This window comes from Quercus suber, unplaced genomic scaffold (assembly GCF_002906115.3).
Source record: "Quercus suber isolate HL8 unplaced genomic scaffold, Cork oak 2.0 scaffold_73, whole genome shotgun sequence".
Lineage (NCBI taxonomy): Eukaryota > Viridiplantae > Streptophyta > Magnoliopsida > Fagales > Fagaceae > Quercus > Quercus suber.
Window position 1 is genome coordinate 1,706,387 of NW_027069538.1, and position 24,559 is coordinate 1,730,945.

The 24,559-nt window shown below is 32.9% G+C and overlaps 2 protein-coding genes across 2 annotated transcripts; both read left to right on the top strand.

Annotated features, from left to right (window-relative positions):
- Positions 1-3,043: 3,043 nt before the first annotated feature.
- Positions 3,044-10,324, top strand: LOC112016512 (O-fucosyltransferase 7). Its single transcript, XM_065773341.1, is given in 13 exon segments — positions 3,044-3,429; positions 3,750-3,774; positions 3,777-3,841; positions 4,622-4,721; positions 4,827-4,894; positions 6,760-6,848; positions 6,956-7,136; positions 7,270-7,398; positions 7,515-7,648; positions 7,785-7,998; positions 8,647-8,831; positions 8,953-9,048; positions 9,742-10,324. Coding segments are annotated over 13 exon segments (1,605 nt in total). The 5' UTR covers positions 3,044-3,264; the 3' UTR covers positions 9,896-10,324.
- Positions 10,325-12,193: 1,869 nt separating this feature from the next.
- LOC112016529 (thylakoid lumenal 29 kDa protein, chloroplastic) lies at positions 12,194-17,457 on the top strand. Its single transcript, XM_065773339.1, has 11 exons — positions 12,194-12,448; positions 12,633-12,737; positions 13,775-13,859; positions 13,932-13,966; positions 14,100-14,165; positions 14,265-14,305; positions 14,804-14,934; positions 15,154-15,260; positions 16,099-16,236; positions 16,680-16,814; positions 17,041-17,457. The coding sequence occupies exons 1-11, from the start codon at positions 12,350-12,352 to the stop codon at positions 17,149-17,151; spliced, it is 1,053 nt and encodes a 350-aa protein (XP_065629411.1). The 5' UTR covers positions 12,194-12,349; the 3' UTR covers positions 17,152-17,457.
- The last annotated feature ends 7,102 nt before the right edge of the window (positions 17,458-24,559 follow it).

Sequence of the window (24,559 nt, forward strand, 5' to 3'; positions counted from 1 at the left end):
TCTTGATTTCTAAATTCTTGGTATATGTAAATTAACTTCAAAAATGCAGACTTTTTGAAAATTTGAATTAGGAGTGTACAAATAATTAAAGAGCAATGTTATGGACACAAGATTTCAAAAAAATTGTATACAATAGTTAAGTTAACAAGTTTTTATTTACACCCATATCACCTTTAGCCATTATAAAATTTTTTGTTATTTATTTATTTTTAATCTATAAACTTTCTCTTAATTAAAATGACTAATTAGGAAAAGTAATAGACAAATAAAACATAAATAAAATAAAAGAAGAGGAAGAGAAAATCCAGTTCTAGTGCGAACACGGCTCTTGATAGAAATCTCGTACACATGCTTAATCAAAGAGTGTTCTTGAGAGTTGAGATCCACACCACGAAGTTTTCTTCTTCTTTTTTTTTTTTTTTTTTTTTGGGTAAACACCACACCACATAGTCCACAACTATATATACAACTATACAAGATATATATATATATATACAAAAACGTCACTGCAGCCCACGCCTTGTACAGCTTTTTTACCCTCACGGTATGAGACTTTGTCAACCTTTAAGGATTTCGTTGGATTACTTACTCAACCAGTCAGCCTTAAGAACTAACAACCGATATAATTTTATTTTATATTTCAATAGAACAATAAAATTCAATCCAATCAGCTTTGTTGGGTAATACAGTATCATATCTAGACGAGTAGGATTACATTCTCAGATTATTTATTATTAGCCAAAATTCTTAGTAAATTTGTACTACTTTATTAGTTTTATACTTTTATCCTTTTTTTATTTCACCCAAATCGAAGTCTAAGGTTCAGCAAAAAAGAAAAAAAGAAAAAATCGAAGTCTAATAAAGTTTCAGCTACAAATGTGTAGTAAAGAATTATTGGGTGGTGTTATCGTAATATTTTATATTTGAGAGCTATTGGCCAAGAAAAAAAGAAAATCAAAATTTTTTTTAGAGAGTTTCAGCACATTCACTCATGCGGATAGCTCTTTATCATCCGATCAAAATACCAATCGATTTTTAGTGTAGGCGAGAATTAAATTTCAAATCTCTTACTCAACTATTAAAAACTTTACTAATTATGGCAACTGAAACTTACAAAGAAAACCAACCTTGAGCATGATTCTTGTATCACTTCACATGATATTTAAGTAACATTCCAACGAATATATTGTGTCAACAATGATAGACCATCAAGGTCTCAATAGTACTTGTGGTATTGTTTTAGTTGTGGCGCTTTAATAAATGTGTTGTATCAATGATGATAGCCCATCAAAGTCTCAATGTTCCCGTTGTATTATATATTGTCGGCATGTAGCATAGGGTTGATGAGTCCATATCAAAAACCTTATCTTCTAATTCTGAAAAAAGAAAAAAAAAAAGCCAACAAAAATAATTTGTGAGAACTATTACCATATTATTTGTTGAAGACTAATCACTGTTCTTTTTAATTCAAATGTGAAGGGTCGGCACCTTTTAAGTGCATTGTTGAATTACTGCCCGTTGGCTAAACACTGTAAACAGTGAGTAACGTAATCATCACAATATTAAAGGACCATAGTACCGTTTTTACTGGATTAGCAGTTAATTAGCATCTTTATTAATGCCACATTTGACGATTTTTAGCCACATTTGTTGGCATTTTATATTTTTATACCTAGAAGGCTAGAACTATGTTTACTTTATCAGAATAAGATAAGAGAACACAATTAGCTCTTAGAGTATGCCAACTATTAAATGACATATTAATACCACATTTTAGGCTCTAGCTACAATTTTTTTTTTTTTTTAATCCCTTGAACTATGTTTATTTTACTATTATTATTATTATTTTTTTTTGGAGAATAAGATAAGAGAACCTAATTATCTCTTAGTGCATGCCTAAATGACATTTGACCTTACAACATCTTATTCTTTATGCTCCCCTATTGGTGAATAAGGGGTCAAGTCTCATGAAGGACATGCTACTTTTTTATTATTGGAATGAAAGACATTTGGAGACACCCAAGAGGCTGGGTTTAAAATTTACACATGTTATTCATTAAAAAAAGAGAGTAAATTCTCATAAGAAAAAAAGTAGATTAGTATTTTGCTATTTTTATCATCAAAATATTAACACACATCATCGACAAATTTTCCAAAAATATTTGAAGTCCAACTATTTTCGGTAACCTCTCTTTCTATAATTTAGATTTCGTTAATATTTTAGATTCCTATAGATTCACATAAATGGATAATAACAAACATTTTCAATTAGTTTTTTTATAATATTTTTAAAAAGTTTCAAAAAACAGCATGACTAATACCAAAATCACAACTTTTTTTAACAATATTTTTCACTAACTTACCAATGTATTTAAGTTATTTTATTTTATAAATATAGTAAAATTTAAATATATAACATCCATCCCATAATTATTGCTCTTATTTATGAGTTAAGACATTAGTTAATTTCTAATCTAAACGGAATTTAACACACCATCACAATAAATACAGGGCTGTGAGAAATTTCATGCTCCTAGTCTTCTTATAGCACCACAATACGCCAACTAAACCCAGTTATTATTTCTTTCTAAAAAAAAAACCCAGTTATTATACCACTTTTAGTTTTTTTATTTATTAAAAATTAGTAAAAAATACTAAATAAGTAAATTAGATACTTATAAAAAAAAGGTAAATTAGATAGATAAGTTAAGAAAAATCTAACCCCCACACCAAAAAAAATTAAAATTATTAAATACTCCGATAATATCATAAATATGTATTTTTTTCTCACATAAATTATGAATCACATCATAAATTTAATTATGAAGACCTATAATTATGTGAGAGAAAAAAAAGTACACATTTATAATCCTTTGAAGCATCCAATAATTATTTAAAAAAAAAAAAAAAAACCTCCATTCCCAAATTCACTGAACTTTTTTTCTAATTTCACAATTAACAAAAAAAAAAAAAAAAATCTGATATCTCTAATCTCTCTCTAGAATCATTATGCCAAGTTGCCAACTATAAAACCACCGCCCAAAGCGAAACTGTCGAAAGCTGCAGTGGCAGCAGTAGTAATAGTACCACTACTCTACTCCAAAATACAATCACACCCCCAAACAAAAAACACCAACGCACACAGCTTTTTCTCTCTCTCTCTCTCAAAATCTACATTATACGCCTCTTTCACCATTGCAATAGCCACTGCTAGTTTTTTCTAGAAACGAATAGAGAGAGAGAGAGAGAGAGAGAGAAAGAGCGATGCAGAAACGGAGATGGAGATGGATATCGTTAAATTTGCTTCGCAAGTTGCTAATGTACGCCGTGTGCGGGATAGCGCTGGTGGCTTTGTTCTCCGTTCACCTTTTCCCTTCTTCTTCCTCCATCAAAGTCCCTAACTTCTCTGACGCTTTCAAGCTCCCCACGGTAACCTCTTCTCTCAAATTAGGGATTCTAAAACCTTCTCTGTGATCTCTTAACCGTTTCGATCATTCTGTTAAAGTTTCAGTCAGTTACAGATATTTTGGAATACACTGTTACTGGAAGAATTTTTTTTTTTTTTTTTTTTGAGATTAGGTAGAATTGAAATGGAAAAGGAGAATTTTATTTCTGGATTTTTTTATTATTATTATTTTTTTTTTTTTATGTGAATTATTATTTGTTGTTGTTGGTAGGTTATGGAGATTAGGTATTTTTGCTGATCTAATATAAATTACTGTTCATATTTGTTTGGTTTGATTTTTTAGCAACATGAATTGAAGCATCAAAGCTGGACCGAGAGCTCACTCCGCCACATTTGTCAAAAGGAAAAGATCCTCTCTCTTCTCATTCTCGCCAGGTTTTCTGTTTCTTTCTTTATTTTTATTTTTATTTTTTATAATTTTTCTTTTTGGTATTCAGTTTGATTTTGTATTCAAATAATGCGGCTTAGTTTAATCAAATTCCTCAGAATATCAATGTTTTTATTTATTTTATTTTATAATTTTATAATTTCTGAACTTTTTATATTTAATTTTTTTTTTGGGATTTAGTGCTTGAGTTTGCTGTAATACTTGTTTGATTGAGTTTGTTTCTCTCTTTAATTTATTTATTTTTGTCCAGAGTTTGATTTAGATGCTGATGGATTAAGCAATGCGGTTTAGTTCAATGAAATTTCTCATAATAAAACTATAAAAAAAAAAATTTTAATCCAATTTTTTAAGCAATCAGTTGATGATTTATTGCTAAATTTTTTTTTAGGGGATTTGGTGTTTGAGTTTACTGTAATACTTGTTATTTGTTAGTGGATTGAGTCTGTTTCTCTCTTATTTATTTATTTTTTAATTTCTTTATTTGTTTTTGTACTGAGTTTGATTTAGATGCTGATGGATTAAGCTATGCGGTTTAGTTCAATGAAATTTCTCATAATATCACTTTAATAAAAAATTTAATCCAAATTTTTAAGCAACCAGTTGATGATTTATTGCTAGTTTTTTTTTTTTTGGGGGGATTTGGTATTTGAGTTTGCTGTAATACTTGTTAATGGTGGATTGAGTCTGGTAGAGTTAGCTATTAGGTGTAAATATTGATACAAAGCAGTCATGCGTCTTTCGTGTTTTCACTCCTTTAGATTTGACAGTTGGTTGGTGCTAGAGAGATTTCGGATTACGACAAGCTATGGAAGCGATCATCGAATAGCAAATTTGAGCCTTGCATAGAGCCTAGTGCTAATTATACACGTAAGAAAAATCGTCTGATCTCAAGGGTTTTTATAATTTGGCTGTGTTTGATATCAATCTGTAATTAAAACTTTTTTTCATTTATTACAATTATTGTTTATCCAGCTCCGGGAGAGTCGCGAGGTTTCCTTCTAGTGCATGCAAATGGTGGGCTTAACCAGATGCGTTTTGGGGTGTGTATTATGCTTTCTCTGTCTCATGTGATAAGCTCGATAGTAATATGTGTGTATATGTATCATGTTTGTTATTGGTTATTATATCTTTTTTTTTTTTTTTAATTGCATGTGTTCTAGTAATTTTGGGTTTCCATCTTTGATTGGTGCAAAGTTGTGGAAGTGGGTAAAATTGGGATACAACAAACAATCCCGGTCTAATTTATTGTGATTTCGTTCTAAGTTCCCATATGCTTTTACGTCTTTTGCAGGCAATGAAATGACGGTGCATGAAATCCTTTTGTACTATTTCCAATTAATATGTTGGATAAACATGATTGTTGATTGCTAGTTGCTTATTCTATGAGTATCAACCTCAACTTTCTTCCTTTCCAAACTGGGGGCACTCTCTACAATGTATTTTAATAAGGCTTTTGGTGTTCCTCTCCGTTAATTAATATGTGGAGATGTGTCCTGTGCCATCATTGTTTTCTTGCTGCACTTTAGAGAGCTTTTGTTATGTAGTAGATTTACAAATATAGGGAGTTTAGGGATACAAAAAGCCTGGTCTGGTTCTGCCTTGACTTTATTGTATTTTCCAGTTTTTATGATTACAACATTAGCAAATAGGAAACACACAGTAGTTCAAAATCTCATGGTGTCACAATTGCACATTGTCAGACTGACCTGACCTGCTATTTTTCGGTCAACTGAGCTTCAATTTTTTATACAGGTTGGGCTTATTGGTGCTTACCAATTCATGCAACTTTCAACTGTGTCCCTAAGCTCCATGAGGCCAATTTAACACCAAATTCAATAGACACTGATTTTTATACTTTTCTTGTTCAAGAACTGAATCAACTTTTTTATGTGGCCTGACTCATTCTACTTCTTGATCTGAATAACTGATCGGAAATAACTACCCCTGGCAGTTGCACTAAGTCATAAATGTTGTGCAGCACAGACATCAAATTCCTCTCAAAAAGCAATCTAACGTCAATGGGAAATGGCTGTCAAGCATTTAGGCTGAAACTTGGGTGATTGGGCCTTCTGTGGTGATGCTTATTCAGTGCTTAGATGTGAATGAAAAATGAGCCTTATGCTTTTTAATATGTTAAAAATCTGTAATGTAGTCATATAGTCAAGAAAACTTGTTTTAGGGCTGTGACCATAACATGATTTTGCCTGAGTTAGCATAAGATGCTTTTGATGGAGTTGGACAAGGAGATAAAATATATATATATATATATGTTGTCAATAGGTTGGTTTTTTTGAGTTGTGTTGAGTTGAGTTTTACTAGTATATCTCATAATCATTTGGATTTATCCTTTTCCACAGATATATGGCTCTGAATGTTCCCCACCCCCCCCCCCCCTCCCTCCCCCACCCTTTTTTTTTCTTCTCCTCCCATTCTCTTATACATTCACAGGGACTCAAACATGTCTCTAATTAAAAGACACACAAGCACATTCAAACATACTTATGCAGTTAATGCTTTAATTAGTGTTGAAGCTTTTATTGTTTTCAAATTAAACATGACATTCAGAAATAATGATAGATCTTATATGAGAGATGACATGGACCTAGATTACCTATATGCTTCTCGAATGCAACGTGTAAATATGCTGCTGCAATGTTTGTCATCTATAAACCTGTCGTGTTGATATAATGCATCAAACTTCTGTGCTTTTTCCTGCTCTGGGACGAAAAACACACTTCATTTAATTATGAGCAATCCAGTTGTTGTGGTTCTTCTTTCACCTGTTCTCTTTCTATTCTTTGTATTAATTCTAAGACATTCTACCCAAACATTGATAGTTATAGAATGTGGTGAATAATTTATATGGCTACTTATTGGAGCTAAGTTACTCATTCTGAAATTGCAGATATGTGACATGGTGGCTGTAGCCCGTATCATAAATGCCACTCTTGTAATTCCTGAACTTGATAAGAAGTCATTTTGGCAGGACAATAGGTATGAAATTCCCCCAAACCCTCACCCCCCCCCCCCCCCAAATTTTTTCCTTTCTAAGTCATTTTTTATACTAATGATGCAATACTTTTTATTTGTTCAATTTGCAGTCACTTCTCAGATGTTTTTGATGAAGATCATTTTATTAATGTTCTGGCTAATGATGTAAGAGTTGTAAAAAAGCTTCCTAAGGAATTGGCTACTGCTTCTAAATCAAAGAAAGAGTTCAGAAGCTGGTCTGGCGTAGAATACTATGAGGAGGAGATTACTAACTCCTGGTTAAATCATCAGGTATGTTTATTTGACTGCTTCTGGTCCATGCATTTGTTGGTTTTCTTTTCTAAATTCAGCATCTTATTATTTACCTATCTCTTCAGTTTTTCTCCCCTTTAATGCTATCTTATTATATTATATTTCTTTTCAGATTATTCAAGCTTCCAAATCTGATTCTCGCTTAGCAAATAACTATTTACCTCTAGACATTCAGAAACTGCGCTGCCGTGCCTGTTATGAAGCCCTTCGTTTTGCACCTCGAATTGAAGCAATGGGAAAAGTAATCTCTCCGAAATGCTCATCTGATTTTTGGTGTGGTGTGGCTTTATCTACACTGTGTCCTATGCAATGACCATTATATATATATATATATTTTTTTTTTTTTCTATGATGTAGTTGTTGGTTGATCGGATGAGATCCAATGGCCCTTACATTGCTCTGCATTTACGGTTTGAGAAGGACATGCTTGCCTTTAGTGGCTGCACACAGGAGCTGTCTCCAGCTGAAGCTGAGGAACTAAGGATGTTAAGGTATGAAATGCTTACTCTTGCTGTCCTGAACAATCAGTTAATTTTTCTGAATTCATATATAGAACAATCCTTTATCTACATGATGCCAACATATATTTTTTTTAATATATATATTCATGTTATTCTGTCCTTGTAGAAATAACACTGATAACTGGAAAATAAAGGACATTGATTCTAAGGAACAAAGATCCAAAGGCGAATGCCCCTTAACTCCTAAAGAGGTTGGATTTTTTCTCTCTGCTCTTGGGTACCCATCAAACACTCCTATATACATTGCTGCTGGAGAGACATATGGGGGTGATTCTCATATGGCTTATCTGCTATCCCGCTATCCCTATATAATGAGCAAGGTATGAAGCTGCATTGTTAAACTTGATTCTTTGCTTGAGATTCTCATATTAAGGAATAATGTCAATTTTCCTGTTACTAATAGACCATGCAGATTAGTTTTATACACTATATTAGCTGGATCCATGGTTCACTTTCTTATGTTAATGGTATCTCAAATTTGTTGGAGGGACTGAAGTAACCTTCCCAAAATATCAGAGGATACATAGAAAATAGACTACTGGTATAATACTATTGGCCTAGCTTACTTGAATCACTAAGTGAGAAGCACGAACACTTCAAAACCCCCGGCAAGTTTGACATGTGTTTGTGTTGGACAAGTCAAGGACACTCTTGCATGCTTGTCCTCATTGTGTTGGAGGATTTTAAAAAAAAAAAAAATTTATCCAATTAAAAAAATTTCTTTGATTCTATATATAAAATAAATAAATTAAAAATTCTTTAATTTTTTATGTTTTTAAAGATTTTCATTGGCATTATTTATTTCTAAAAATGAAAATAAACATAAAATATTCCTATAAATCAATAAAATATACCTAGAGATTTATATCAGTTAATTAATTGTCATACATGAGGGTGCTAAGGACCCCGGGAAAAAAACAAGCAAAAAAGAAAGAAAGAAAGATTAACATCTTGTGATCACTTTGCAGGAAAAATTGGCAACTGTTGAGGAGCTTCAGCCTTTTATCAATCATGGCTCTCAGCTTGCTGCACTTGACTACATTGTATCTGTTGAAAGCGATGTATTTATTCCATCATACTCTGGGAACATGGCAAAAGCAGTTGAAGGCCATCGTCGTTTTCTTGGACATAGGAAAACAATAGTTCCTCTCAGGCAAGACAGTTTCTTTTTTGGAGTTAGTCTAGGATTACATAACTTTCTATCCACTCTGCATACTTCCATCAATTTCTATATATAATTAATTATGGTTCTTCTTCTTCTCTTTGTCCATCAGGAAAACTATTGTTCGTCTGTTTGACAAACTTGAGAATGCAACTTTGAAAGAAAGAAAAAGAATTTCAAGTCAAATTATTGATGCACATATAAAGCGGTATGTACTAGGTTTTATAAATATCAGTGGCTACATTTTGGACAATGGATTTACTATTTGTTCTTTTGGTTGTATATCTTGATCCTTGACTGCCAATCCATGGTTCTCCTTAGGGGATCAGTCTAAGAACCCTTTTGATACATCTTACATATATTTCATTAGCAATTCCCTACCCCTCTCTCAAGTGGATCTTGCACATGCAAGTCATTACCTGGTGTGCTTAAGAGCAGAAGCCTGGGGACACTCATATTCAAGTCATTCCCATTCTTTTTCTACCATCCTCTTTAAACTGCTGTTACTGTGATTATGGAAGAATATAATTTTGGAGATTCGTTGGATTTACATGGAGAACTAGATGGATTTTTTTAATCATATTTTTGGTTGAGTGATTAGTGTGATTAATAGGCTACAGTGTCACACCATTCCTATAAGCCTGCTGGAGGGATAAGACTATAGAGCTTGCGCTCCCAACTGAAGCGCAGCATTCACAAATGGTAGGGGGGGGCTACCAGAATACATTTTGGCCCACAGGAAACTGGGAATTCTTCTTTGGTGCCCCCTCTTCCCTTTTCTTCTGATGTTTGATGCAATGGTGGAGAAATATTTTCCATTTTCTAGATAGTTTATGTTCTGATAAATCATATGCACTGGCTTTACATAGATGTGTTTTTTGTTTGTTAATTGGTTGCTCAGGCAAGGGTCACCAAGGAAGAGAAAAGGCCCCATTTCTGGAACAAGGGGCATGGACAGATTCCGTTCTGAAGAATCCTTTTACACAAACCCCAAACCAGAGTGTTTATGTCAGAGGGTAACACCAAATGTGAACACCTCTCACATTATCAGGTAGATCAGATTGTGCAGAACAATTTTTCTTCAAAATTGATTCCTATGCTGATGCAGTGGCAGCACATTGCGTTCCATATAATTTGTTGGAGCAAGACAAGCTGGTGGTAGTGCTTCCATTATACACATAGGGATCCGGCGTGTATATCCCAGGCGTAAAGAAAGCTGGGGGGCGATATTGTAAAATACAGATGAAGAGAACAATTGCATTAGGGTGCACAGCAGGGACTGATCACCAAAGATAGGCCCTTCCAAGCACCATTTTTTTGTTTGGAGTTCGCTAGGTTATAAACAAAAAAAGAGTTGCATAGAGAATTCATTGGGATACCAGACTTTGTTTCTGCTTTGTTAGGAATAAAGTACACTTTTCATGTATGTAGCATTTCATTCGTAGGCATTGAGCGCAATAAAGAATTAGATTTTCGTTTCTTTACTTCGCAGTCACCATTCTTTTCTTCTTTCCTGGCACACAACTCATTATGGTTTAGATAGTGCTGTATTCTAGCCTGAGTTTAACTACAATACTTCCGGGGCTAAAGGGAAACAACAAAGCTAATAAAACAATCTTTTTCATTGCTGGCTAAAGTAGACAGTTGTAATTGAAATAACATCAGTTTTACATAGATTCACCATTAAAACACGTTCTTATCATGTACCAATCACAATTCACAACAGGATACCTCAATATTTATTAAAAAAAGAAGTGAAAAGTTGTATCACTTGACCGATTGAATGGGAAAATTAGGATTAGATTAGGGTGGGTCTACCGGCCCTGCATCCTGAAAGGTTTCTGCATTTTATCCCCCACTCATATGACAATTCAAAAAATTGATAAAAAATTTAAAATATATAATTATAATATTGTCTTACCTAAACACGCACAATTTGTTTCGATAGTCAACATAAAAAGTATGGCTTATTTTTAAAGATTATTTTCCATTAAATTTTTTTGAAAAACAACTTTATCTCATACCAAACTAAATAAGGGAAGTTAGGAGGATATTTTTTAACTCATTTAAGGTTGCCACCAAACATTAGAAAATGAGATAGTTTAATAGAAAATGCTTCTTGAAAAATGACTTATTTTCTAGAAAACATCATTGCTTAAACAAACAGAGCACAAAATTTAACTACAAAATTAGTTATAGTTTAAGGTTATAACCTTACACAATATCTTTTTATTGAAGATGAATTTTGACAAATCCACTATTGAATCACATCTTCGTCTTACATTCTTCATGCTTGCAAAATTTCTAGAAAATTAAAGACCAATAGCTATGTCATCAATAAATTATTTAAATTGCAAGTTTTGTAATTTAAAATTATGTATAAAATATGAGCTTATTCAATATCTTTTTATTGAAAGTGAATTTTAACAGATCCACTATTGAATCAAATCATCTTCTTATATTGTTCATACTTGCAAAATTTCTAGAAAATTAAAGATTAATAACTATGTCACCAATAAATTGTTTAAATTGCAAGTTTTATAGTTTAAAATTATGCATAAAATACGAGCTTATAGATCATAGGGTTATGCTAACGAGTGCTCTTAGGGTATTGGTTAAAAATCTATTTTAGGAAAGTTTTGACATCACTTTTATGGAAAATGAAAAAAAAAAAAAAATCAAAACATTAAAAAAAATTTTCCCATAAAAACTTAAGGCATTCATTAGTATTTCCCTATATTATATAGTAAATAATATCTAATTGACACAAAATTTGACACGTGTATTAAGAGTGTAAAAAATATGCAATTTAACAGTTAGATTTTTAAAATATGTAATAATTTTTATTTTATTCAACGGTTAGTTTTTCAAAATTTAATACGTGTATTAAGAATATAAAAAACATGTAATTCAAAAAAACTTCTTTTAAATGTACACCTCCATTCAAAGGAACACATATAACATATAGGATTTAGGTTGTTCATTGTCGGTTATTCATGGAGGGCGTTGGAGTCTGCAGCCAAATTATTTCTGGGTGAAAAACGGGTCAGTCATAAATGTGGATAAAAATACAATTGTACCTAGACAAATTGAAGTTCTAAAAAATACTAATACATGCAAACTCTGCATAAAGCAAAGCATAACCTGTGAGTTTTTAAAGCTAAAAAGAGCTTTACAAGGAAATATTGAAATTTGAAACTTCTAGAAAAGCTCTATAAAATTCAGAGTTCGAATTTTATAAGTTAATAGCTATAAAACACTATTTCACTGGTAAAGTTTTAGTTTCTACCACAATGTCGTAAAGAGAAAACGATAAGAAATTTCGTGATCCTACATAGATATTGACAGCTAAGTTGGACAACAAAGATAGGATAACGCATATCATGAACTCACTTGTGCTCTCCACACAAACTAATTTTAACTAACCAAACACCCATTCACGTATATCATAAAAACTGTCCCTTGAAGCTAGAATTGTCTCCGAAGATCAGATTAGAAATAAAGGCAAAATGGGGGTCTCATTTCTCTCAACTATCCCTCCTTTGCTTCCACTTGTTCCTGTCCCATCTCTCACCACAACTACAACCAACAGATACCCATCTTATGCAGTGAGTTTTCCATGCCATCTGAAAGTGATTGATTGAAAAAAGAAAGTACTTACCACATTGTTTTTTAGTGTGTTTGCGTTTATTATTCCATCATTTGCATTTATATGAGGAATGGGTTACAGTTATATCATATATTGTTGTTACATAGCTATGTCAAGTGTGTGTGTGTGTGTGTGCGCGTCAGGTTACAGTTCGTTGTAATAAAATGGAAATTGATGCTACTGCTGAGGATGAGGATCGGTTTTGTCGAAGGGACATTCTTAAATGTGCTGGTGTTACCATTGGCATGGTGAGAGCATTGCTTTTGTACTTGAATCATAAATTCTGTCTTTACGAATTTCACTTTTTTGGCTCTGGTTTTTGAAATAGTAGTAATTGAATGAACTTAGCAGTCTATTCGATTACTCATTTCAAGTAATTAACACTAAAAAAATATAAGCCTTTTGCATTTAATGTACCCAATTATTGATTATGTGAAAGTTTTCATCTTTCATTGAATATTAGCTTAACATAAGAAGCATTAAAAGAATGAAAATTATCTGTGATGCTTCCATGCTTGTGGATTGCAGCCTGCACGGGTTAGTTCAATTGGTTGGCCTCATGGGAAACCCCCATGAGGTCTCCAGTTTGAGTCTCGGGATCACCCGATATATGGTTTTTATGGGCAAGGTTGTGTAAATTGGGTTTACTCAGGAAGGGTGGGTATATGAAGTGGCCCTGATTTGAAGAGGTTATTCATCATAAAAAAAAAATAATAAATAAAAATTGTGGATTGTATGAAGTATGCCACCTTGCTAAAATGGTTAAATTGACCATTTTCAAATGTTAAAGAGATGCGGTGTTACTAGTGGCTTTACAAGATTTTTTATTTTTCACATGGGGGAGGGGGGATTCGAACCGGAGTTCTCCAAATAGAGAGAACTGGACAATGTCAGTAAGACACAAGGCTCTTGGCAGGTTTACAGGATGTTTAGTTGTGCTAAGCCAACAAACTCTGGTAAATTATTCCATAAACCCGGCTTGAGGCCACTTACTTTCACAGCTAATTTATTAAATTCTAACAACAAGAATGAAAATTTTTCTATAATATTTTAGAAATTTCACTCAATTCAATAAATCCTAGTCCCTTCAATGAATTGCAGTTGAAAAAAAATGACATTATCCAAAACAATGGTAATTCTAATAGCTTTCAACTATCTGAATACTCTTCTCTTGGTTGAATCATGTATTTGCACAAACACAAAAACATATACTTAAGTAGATATACAATCCTTTGACCTAGAATGATGTTGTGATGAGTTTCTGACGGTAGTGATTTCCTTTTAGGAACTAATGGCAAGCTCAGGATTGTTTGTTGAAAAAGCTAGTGCTGCTGATTTGATACAACGGAGACAGCGTTCTGAATTTCTTTGTGAGTTCATCAAACACTACTTTTCTTGCTGAAATGAGCTACTGATCCATGTTCACATCTCCTTCTTTACAGCAAGTGTCAAGGAGACACTTTTTACGGCTATAAATGTAAGCCCTGCTAAGATGTAGTTATGTTTATTTAAGTATACTTTACAATTAGAATGTATTTATAGATTGAAGATAACACTGTCATAATACCATTTTAGAATGTTGTCACTTGTTATTTCTGTTGTTGAATCAGGGAAATGTAGAGCTTCTTCCATCCTTATTAACTTTGGCACTGAATGATGCAATGACTTATGATAAGGTCAGACAAAATCCTTAGTTCTGTACATGGATACTGGATAAGTCCTTTAAAAGTAAGAGAGGAAAGAACAGTACTGATGTAATTCTGATAAATTTGTAGGCTACAAAATCTGGGGGTGCAAATGGATCCATACGCTTCAGGTACAAGTTACCGCACTATCTATTTTATGTCAGAGTATAAACCTGTAGACTTCTGCCTCCTGTAATCTTAAAGTAAAATGTGGTGTGGATACTAGCTATATGAAAGCTTAAACTTGTATAAATAAAATGTGGTGTGAATATTTCCTATATGCAAGCTTAAACCAGCGTAAGTATGATTTCCTACCGAAGAGTTGGAAATATGCGGTCTCTTGAAACCTACCTGTTAGCTGAAAATATACACTGTTTTTTACTGCTTACTCTTGTCATTTCTGTGGCCTCTTAGAGTTGAGATGTGATGTGGATGGAAAGTCTTATGTATTTATTTATTTTTAAAAGGTGGATATAAGTTATTAAAGGACATTTTAAAAACTTTCGGATATTTTGTATCTTTATGGCTTTACCATTCTAAATTTTCCTTTTATTCACTTTAAAGTGTTATTCGTTTAGCTTCTTGAAAAATTACATTAATTTTCTTCTCCACGTTTTTCTTGCCTGAAGTTCAGAGTTAAGTAGGCCTGAAAACAAGGGGCTTTCCGCTGCTTTAAATTTGTTAGAGGAAGCAAAGATAGAGATAGATTCATATTCCAAGGGTGGACCCATTTCCTATGCAGATCTCATCCAATATGCAGGTTCTACATTCTAAATATCTACAAGTTTGAACTATGAACCATAGACGTAAAGATCAACATACCATGTATTAGTTGTACAGTGTCCTGTAGAATGACCAATAAAATAGGTTTTTGAACATCTATTCATTGTTTCGGTCTAGCATGCGCTAATATGAAGAATGCAGTCTGTGTGTATGAGTGTGTGGATGCTCCTGACTCAGATACCTTCATTTGATGTAGCACAAGGTGTCCTCAAGTCCACATTTCTAGCTTCTGCCATTCGTAAATGTGGTGGGAATGAGGAGAAAGGGAGATTGTTATACACTGCATATGGTTCAAATGGACAGGTCTGTTTCTCAATTCTTGCTGTGTCATTGCTGGTGTACTCAATGTCATCCATAACATCGTGCACTACATATTGCTCAAAGCTGTGGTGACACTCTTGAAATTAAGTTTCTTTTTCCGGATACCCTCAACATCAGATTGAAGTCCTCAAACAATTACTAACGACATTTTTTAAGCTTTAACCAGATACTATGCATTCATGGCCTATTTTCAGCCTTATGAAGTGGTTAATATTCCAGCCAAAAAAAAAAACAAGAAAAAGAAAAAGAAAAAAAAAAAAAAAAAAAGCTGTGGTGACACTCATGAAAATCTCTTTTTTTTTTTTTCTTTTTTTTTTCTTTTTTTGTAAATTTGAAAGTGTTTTATTTTTGGTTTATGGACTTATAAGTTTCTATTTCAGTGTGTAATAGCAATACTTTTTCAATCACTCTGATTTTTTCAAGATGGAAGACACAATCTGACTTGCACTTATTAATTAGAATGAAAGAATGTTCAATTTTTTAGTGTCTGTTCAGTATAACTAAGAAGCCTGCACAGCTAGGATGCAAGCCAAGGCTTTGTTCACTGATTGACTTTCCATATTATTACACATCAAGCTAACTTACTGCCACTCTCCCTCTCTCTCTCTCTCAACCCTAAGAGGTAATGGGTTTGTTGGAATTTTCTCCTACTCTTTCAATATCTTAAATTTTTTCTGAAAAGTTTGTACTTGGTTGTAATTGCTTTAATTGGTTAGGTAAAACCAATCATCATGGCTCGATTATAATTAACAAATTGGACATTTAGTAGAAAATATTGGATCTGTATTTGATGCTATTATACAAATGTTTTTGGGTACAGTGGGGCCTGTTTGACAAGCAATTTGGAAGGGCAGACACCCAAGAACCAGATCCAGAAGGGAGGGTTCCCCTATGGGAGAACGCAAATGTGAAGGAAATGAAAGACAAGTTTGTAGCTATTGGCTTTGGTCCTCGCCAGGTATTTTTTCAACTATACTACTTTTTGCTGCTGTATTTGTATTTCAGGTTTTAATTTCTTTACCAAATAATTATTTGTACTTATTAGTTATTACTTGTGATCCAAAACATAGCACCTCAAAAATGCAACCACAGCCAAATGTGTTAAATTCAAATTGAGAGAAAGATTCTTGGCTGATTTCATGGTGTAAGCTATGTTGGAACCCAAACCTACTACTTGTAGGGATTTTCATCTTCTACGGAATAAATTGTTGTTCATTCCATGTTAAGACTCATATTTTGGATGCATTGTCCTTCTTTTTAATACAAATGACATTAATATAACCTTTTCTTTCAATAAACAAATCAAATGGCAAAGCGCAGTCAAGGGCTGAAAATGAAACATATAACAAAAATAAAATTTGGGGTATCTTTTCATTGATGTCTCTTTTGTTGTCTGTCTAGCTAGCTGTGATGTCTGCATTCTTGGGTCCAGATCAGGTTGCCACTGAGGCATTATTGGCCACCGATCCAGATGTTTCTCCGTGGGTTCAGAAATATCAACGTAGCCGAGAAACAGTATCTGAGACAGATTATGAGGTTAGTAACATTTTCTTAACATGCCTTACCAAAAGGGCAATATAAAGGACTTAACTTTATGCTGTTAATTTAGTTATCCTGATTATAACTTGGAAGAAAAATCAAAACATTTTATACCATATTGATAGTGCCATTGCCAAAATAGACCTGTCAACTTTTTGTTTGAAATTGAGCAAGATTGATGTAACTTCTTACTTCCCATGAATGCAAACTGTTTCTCTTTCAGGTTGATCTGATCACCACTCTCACAAAATTAAGTAGCTTGGGTCAGCAAATCAACTACGAGGCATATACATATCCTGTTCAAAGAGTTGATTTGAGCAAACTCAAATTATAGAGGAAGTAAATAGCCTTTGCCAAGTAGTAGCAGCACTGCAGGGAGGGGACTTATTTCTTGGAACAATTTAATGCTGAAACATCTGCTAGCTTTTAGTTTTTATGGTGACCCTTTGCAGGATGGTTGTTTTTGATATAAATGACCCTTTATAATGAGGTATTTTATACCAAAAAAAAAAAATCAGTGAATCAATTGTTCAATCCGAATGTGACATTTTAAATAAACAAAAGCAGAGAAAAAGGATGGCATAACAAAGTTCTTTTTTCTTTTTTATTTATTCTTTTTTATAATCAAGAGACCTTTTTTATTGAAACAAGCCGGTGTAAACCAAAAAACACAATATAGACATAAACAGCCACTATATGTTCATAATTGCGTCAAATGGGGGACTTGGAATCAATTTCTCTTACACAAAAAAGGAATGCATAAAAGTGAAATTTGTGCCGTATATAACCAGCAGTAGCCCATTTTAGAGAGAGAGGGAAAAGAGAAAGAAGAAGAAACAAAGGAAGAAGTGGGCTAAGAACGAGATGAGTCACAGGATTAAAAATAATAATAATAATAATCATTTGGGACGCGCCTATAGTTGCGTCTAGGCCGCATGCCGCGTCCCCTAATGTTTGACCAAATTGCTGGACCGTGCTTCCCAGACCATAAGTTCACCATAAGTTCCCGAATTTAAATTCAAATATGTGGATTAGCCAATGCACTTCCTTATGTATAATTACGTTCTAAGGCCACATGGTTGGATCTATCAAAGAACATAAGATACAGTACCAAAGGAACCACACCTAATCTTTACAAAAAAAAAAAAAAAAGTTCACATCAAACTAAACCAAAAAAGTCTATTATATTAAGTGTTAATACAACAAAACATGTATAGTAGTATTAGACAAAATATTGCATCTACAAGTTAAAATTGTTGCAATTATAACTAAATGTTTTAAATTACTGCATCAACAATAATAAGTTGCAATAATTTATAATTTTCAGTTGCAAAAGAAGTTTTAAGATATTAGGAAAAATTATTGCAATAACTTAAAATGAAAAAAAAAATGCAATCTATTGCAATGAAAATTTTGAACTATTAGCTTATTGCAATGAAGTTATCACTGTAAAAATTTGATATTAATTATTTTATAATCTATTGCAATGACAAACATGAAAATGTAATGAATATATCATTAAAATAACTTGGTATAAATTATTTCATAATCTATTACAATGACAAAATGAAATAATTATCTATTACAATGAAAATATTATTGCAATAATTTAATCCGACTTATTTTGGTCAATTTTTTGCAATTTATTGTAATAAAATTCATGAAATAATAGCTTATACCTACAACATATTCAAAATAGCAAATTGTTTATTGCAAAAATATATGTATCATTGCATCAAAATTATCAATAAAATATTTAGAATTTATTGCAACAAAAGTTTTTTTTTTTGCACAAATCTATTACCTAAAATTTTATTGTTGTCTTATATCAACTATTGCAATGATTCTAATGTCATTGTAACGATTTTTTCCATTGCAGTAACCATTTTTTCTTGTATTATCATAAAATTCCCTCCCATGCTTTTTTTTCTCTACTAATAGCCTTCATACAATAACTAACAAATGAAAAACTTGTAATTAACAAACCCCATAAAAAATGGCTTTTTAAGCAAATTGCAACTTCATATGCTCATCCTTAAGAACTTTGATTGTCACATCTTGATTAAGATAGCTACCTTTATACATGTATCTATTCACATCAATCCAGTCATTCTTTAATCGTAAATAAAGAAAACCAATAGCTATATACAAATAAAATACTGAAATTCCAAACATCAAGTCACCAATCTCCACATTCAAGAGATAGAGCAAAGACTGGGTCTAGTGCCCCAAGTGAAGTAAGTTGGATTGAAATTGAATAGGAACCTTAGACAAAGACTCTATTTCACCCTTACCTCCATTCTACATGAGATCTCATGAAAGTTGTGATTATCAAGCAATCTTTCTATCGGCTGAACCTTCTCTTTTCTTCTTCCCCTCCTTCTTCCTCTGCCTTTACCTCTACCTCTACCTCCACTAATGGCAGTGGAGTTATTGCCTCTACTATAAGGTGGCAACATCCATTGGGAGTATCATCTACGAACTCACTCTTGTTCAAGAACCAATCAGTATTGCTAGAGTAGCGACTATCAATATAGTCAGGGATACTAACTCTATTATTCCATTAAAGTGTGTCAAGATCAAAATGATAGAGTTGTTTCCTTCCTAGCTACAAAGCTACAAAAACAGCCTTCCTTCCCACAATAACATGCCCTACTCATCTAGTTTCCACATTGCCAATAGAAGGATTTGGCAAGACACTCCACATATCCCATATAACATTGTAAACTCCAAATGATGTAGAGCTTTTGACATCCAAGTTCTTAGCAATGCTTCCAAGCACATAAATCATGTCATCAATCACAAATGCCTGGATTTTAGGTTTTCCACACTTCATCAGATTAGCCAGCCTCAAAAGTTCCTCAAATTGTTCATCTAAAAGTCTAAATTTGTTGAACATGGAAAATCAAAAGAATAGACTTCTCAGGGTGGGTTATCGAGATTGAATTAAATACAAATAAGACCTCAAATGAAGACAAGACATACATTCGCGGTATATCTCGCCAATTAGTCCAGTTTTAAGTCAAAGGATAGGGGAGAACAGTCTTTAATCACTGGTTTTAGCTTCTTGGGTTTCTTTAATCACTAATTTTAGCTTATTACAACGAAGTTGTTATTGTAAAAATTTGATATTAATTCTTGTACAAGCTATTGCAATGACAAAAATGAATTGCAATGAATATATCATTAAAATAATTTGGTATAAATTATTTCTTAATCTATTGCAATGACAAAATGAAATAATTATCTATTATACTGAAAATATTATTGCAATAATTTAATCTGACATATTTTGATCAATTATTTGCAATTTATTGTAATAAAATTCATGAAATAATAGCCTATAACTACAACATATTTAAAATAGCAAATTGTTTATTCCAACAATATATGTATCATTGCATCAAAATTATCAATAAAATATTTGAAATTCATTACAACAAAAGTTTTTGTTGCACAAACCTATTACCTAAAATTTTATTGCAGTACCTGATATCAACTATTGCAATGATTTTAATGTAATTGCAACGATTTTTTCCATTGCAATAACCATTTTTTCTTGCATTGTCATAAAATTCTCCCACATGCTTTTCTTTTCCTCTACTAATAGCCTTTATACAATAACCAATAGATGAAAAACCTGTAATTAACAAACCCCATAAAAAAATGGCTTTTTAAGCAAATTCCAGCTTCATATGCTCATCTTTAAAAACTTTGATTGCCACATCTTGATTAAGATAGCTACCTTTATAGATGTACCTATCCACATCAATCCAATCATTCTTTAATGGTAAATACAGAAAACCAATAGCTATATAGGAATAAAATACTAAAATTTCAAACATTAAGTCACCAATCCCCACATTCAAGAGATAGGGTAAAGATTGGATCTATTGCCCCAAGTGAAGTAAGCATTGGTTGGATTGAAACTGAATAGGAACCTTAGACAGAGACTCTATTCCACCCTCACCTTCATTCTACCTAAGTTCTCATGCAAGTTGTGATTATCAAACAATCTTTCAATCGGCTGAACCTTCTCTTCCTCTTCTACCTCTATCTCCACTAATGGCAGAGGAGTTATTGCCCTTACTGTAAGGTGGCAACATCCATAGAGAATATCATCTACATACTTACTCTTGTTCAAGAACCAATCAGTATTGCTAGAGTAGCGACTATCAATATAGTCAGGGATACTAACTCTGTTATTCCATTAAAGTGTGTCAAGGTCAAAACAATAGATTCGTTTTCTTCCTAGCTACAAAGCTACAAAAATAGCCTTCCTTCCCACAATAACATGCCCTACTCATCTAGTTTCCACATTGCCAATAGAAGGATTTGCAAGACACTCCACATATCCCATATAACATTGCAAACTTCAAATAATGCAGACCTTTTGACATCCAAGTTCTTAACAATACTTCAAAGCACATAAATCATGTCGTCAATCACAAATGCCTGGGTTTTAGGTTTTCTGCACACTTCATCGAATTAGCCAGCCTCAGATGTTCTTCAAATTGTTCATCTAAAAGTCTAAATTTGTTGAACATGGGAAAATAAAAAAAAATAGACTTCTCAGGGTGGGTTATCAAGATCAAATTAAATACAAATGGGACCTCAAATGAACACAAGACATACCTTTGTGGTATATCTCGCCAGTTAGTTTAGTTTTAAGTCGGAGGATAGGGGAGAGTAGTCTTTAATCACTAGTTTTAGCTCCTTGGGTTTCTTTTGTTGGAGACCAAATAGATTGAAGATCCGAAACATCGATCTCATACAAATTACTGCTTCACTTATCTGAGAAGTATACATACATCTACCGTGCTTCAAATGACTGATCATCTAATGGTTGTGCACATGAGCTATGATTTGCAAGTTCGACAATGAACATGGATTTTCATGAATAAATTGCAAATTTTCCATGAAAATGGGTCTCCAAATTGGTTTGAGGAGTAAGGGAAACTAGAATCAATATTTTATGCGATATTGCGATTGCTTAACTTGATGGGTGTTCGATAGCTAATAAGAATTGCCAGCGGGGTGATTTGGGGGAAGCCTAAAAAGGAAAATTAGGAAATGAGGGGAAATTTGATTCAATTCAACCCCAGTAAGTCGTTTCTTTAGCCAAAACTCACCACTTTGGGCTTTTGGGATTTTTTTTTTTTTTAAAAAAAAAATTTGTGCTCGAAACTACGATTGGTACTTTGGAGTTTGGAGCAAGTTTGGCATTTCTACACATGTGGGGGCTTATTTGGTCTTCGCAAGTATATAGCTTTTTTTTTTTTTTGAATCTTCCAAGTATACAGCTAAATAACTATAGATTATAGGGATGGCAATGGGGTAGGGTGGAGCTGAAGATGGGGTCTTTGCCCCCGCCCTTCATAGTTTTGTCTTACTCCATCCCTGCTCTTCCCTGCATAACGGGGAAAATTTTCTAACCTCATCCTCACTCCTTGGGGCCCCGCGAAGCCCGCCTTACTCCGTAAAACTCTACTTCTTATTAATTTGCCTCATAACTATTACAATTTTTTTAATAAAATTTGTTTCATTAATAAAATTATTCTTGAAATTACAACTAAATTTATTTCATTCAATCAAACTAAATTTTAGCAAAAATTGAATAATATCATCCAAGTGTTTAATAAGACAATATCACAACAAAAACAAAAATCTCATAGTATAACATATAACAAAATAGAGCCAGAGATCCACATTGGGTAGGATGAAATAAACTAATATTGATATGTTTGTTTAAATAGTAGGGTTTTAAGGTATGAAAATTTTAAAATTATAACTCTTATCAAATAATGCTGCTTAGTTTAATCAAATTCCTTAGAATATCATTTTTTTAAGGGGAAATTGAACTTTACCCTCCTGTGGTTTGACCCGTTTTAAAAGTGTCCACCCATGGTTTAAAAGTTATCACTTAACCCACCTGAGGTGACCTCCGTTAGACATCTGTTACCCACCTCTGCCCTTTCTGTTAAAAAATCCCCTTTACTATATAAGCCACAATAGAAACAGAATTAGAAGTAATATATTGAAAAACGACTTCTCTCTCACCATCTTAGAAATCAAATCTTCAAACCCAAATCCCATATTGTGACCTTAATCTTGTTCAATCAACACAATAATTGGTTCCCTTTTTTTTTTTTTTTTTTGTTGATAAAATAATTGGTTCCCTCTTAATGTATATACTACCAACAATATACATCAAATCTTGCCCTAAAAAAAATCAATTTAGGTTACAAACCCAGATAGCAAGGGAAAACAAAAAGGAACCCCTTTTTTTTGTTTGATTGGAAGAAACTCGGAAGATTCTCCATCTTCTTTTGAAGCCATAGATAGAACAAATATGCCAAATCCTAAAAACTCACAGTAGGAAAAACTAAACCAACCTAGAAATCCATTACACTCGCAAATCCATTAACCCACAAATCCATTAAACCCAAAAAATTTGAACCCACCAACCATAAGGAAATTTAAACCAAACCAGAAAATTTGAACCTACAAATCCATTAAGCCCAGAAAATTTGAATCCACCAATCCATCGCTCTCCGTTGCTTCGATCTCAGCTGATCTAGACAATCAGGTTGCTCTGTTGCTCAGTCAATCTCACGATTTCGTTTTTCTTGTTTCTTTTTTGCTTCCCGGTCTAGGGTTTTGGGTGGTGGCTAACAACGGTGGTGGTGTTGGCGGTGGTAGTTTGGTGAGGCTATGATTTGATGGTTCAGTAAGTTAGCTGTGGTGTTGGATTTGCTAGATTGTTGGGTTTTTTTTTACTTGCAAATCTAGTTTTTTTTTTTTTTAAGAACCCACAAAAAAGAGAGGGTTAGAGTTTTAGAGAGAGAAAGCCTAGGGTAAAGATAGAATTCAGCAAACTAGTGGATACCTTTTATCCTTAATTTTTGTATTTAATTAATTTTATTTTGTGATTGTTCTATGAAGAATTAAGTAGTCAATTTTTGGATTTAGTAGTGGAAGGCTATTGAATTCGTGGGTGTATGTTCACATGGATTTGTGGCTTTGTTTGTGACTGTAGGTGTATTGGTTTTCTTGTCATTGTAAAAGTATGTTTGGCAATTGCAGTGGGCATTGGGTAAGAACATTAAACGCATCATTCCATATACATTTATGGGTTCTGATTTTAGCTCATTCAACCCAGAAAATGAGCACCTCATTTTGTAATGGAGATTATTAACTCAAATTTGTAAAATTACTTTATGGTTTGAAAACTAGCTTTGCCTACCCTCTTTTGTAGAACTTTGTGCTAATTATGTACATGAAAAATGATGAAACAAATTTTATCTTGACTTGCTTTTTGATATTTTTCTTTTATGTGTTATGTGAAGAAGAAGAAGGAGGAGAGAAAAGAGAAGAGAGACATAAAATATAATGAAAAAGACACATTTACCCCTTATTTTTAACGGTGAAAACGGAGAGGTGGGTACGGATGTTTAACGGAGGGCACCTCAGGTGAATTAAGTGACACTGGTGGCTTAGTTAAAACTGGCCAAACCACAGGTGGGTTAACTGCAATTATCCCTTGTTTTTATTTATTTTATTTTATCTTATTTTAGAATTTTAGAATTTCTGAACTTTTTATATTTATTATTATTATTTTTTTTGGATTTAGTGCTTGAGTTTGCTGTAATACTTGTTGGATTGAGTTTGTTTCTCTCTTTAATATATTTATTTTTAATTTCTTGATTTGTTTTTGTACAAAGTTTGATTTAGATGCTGAT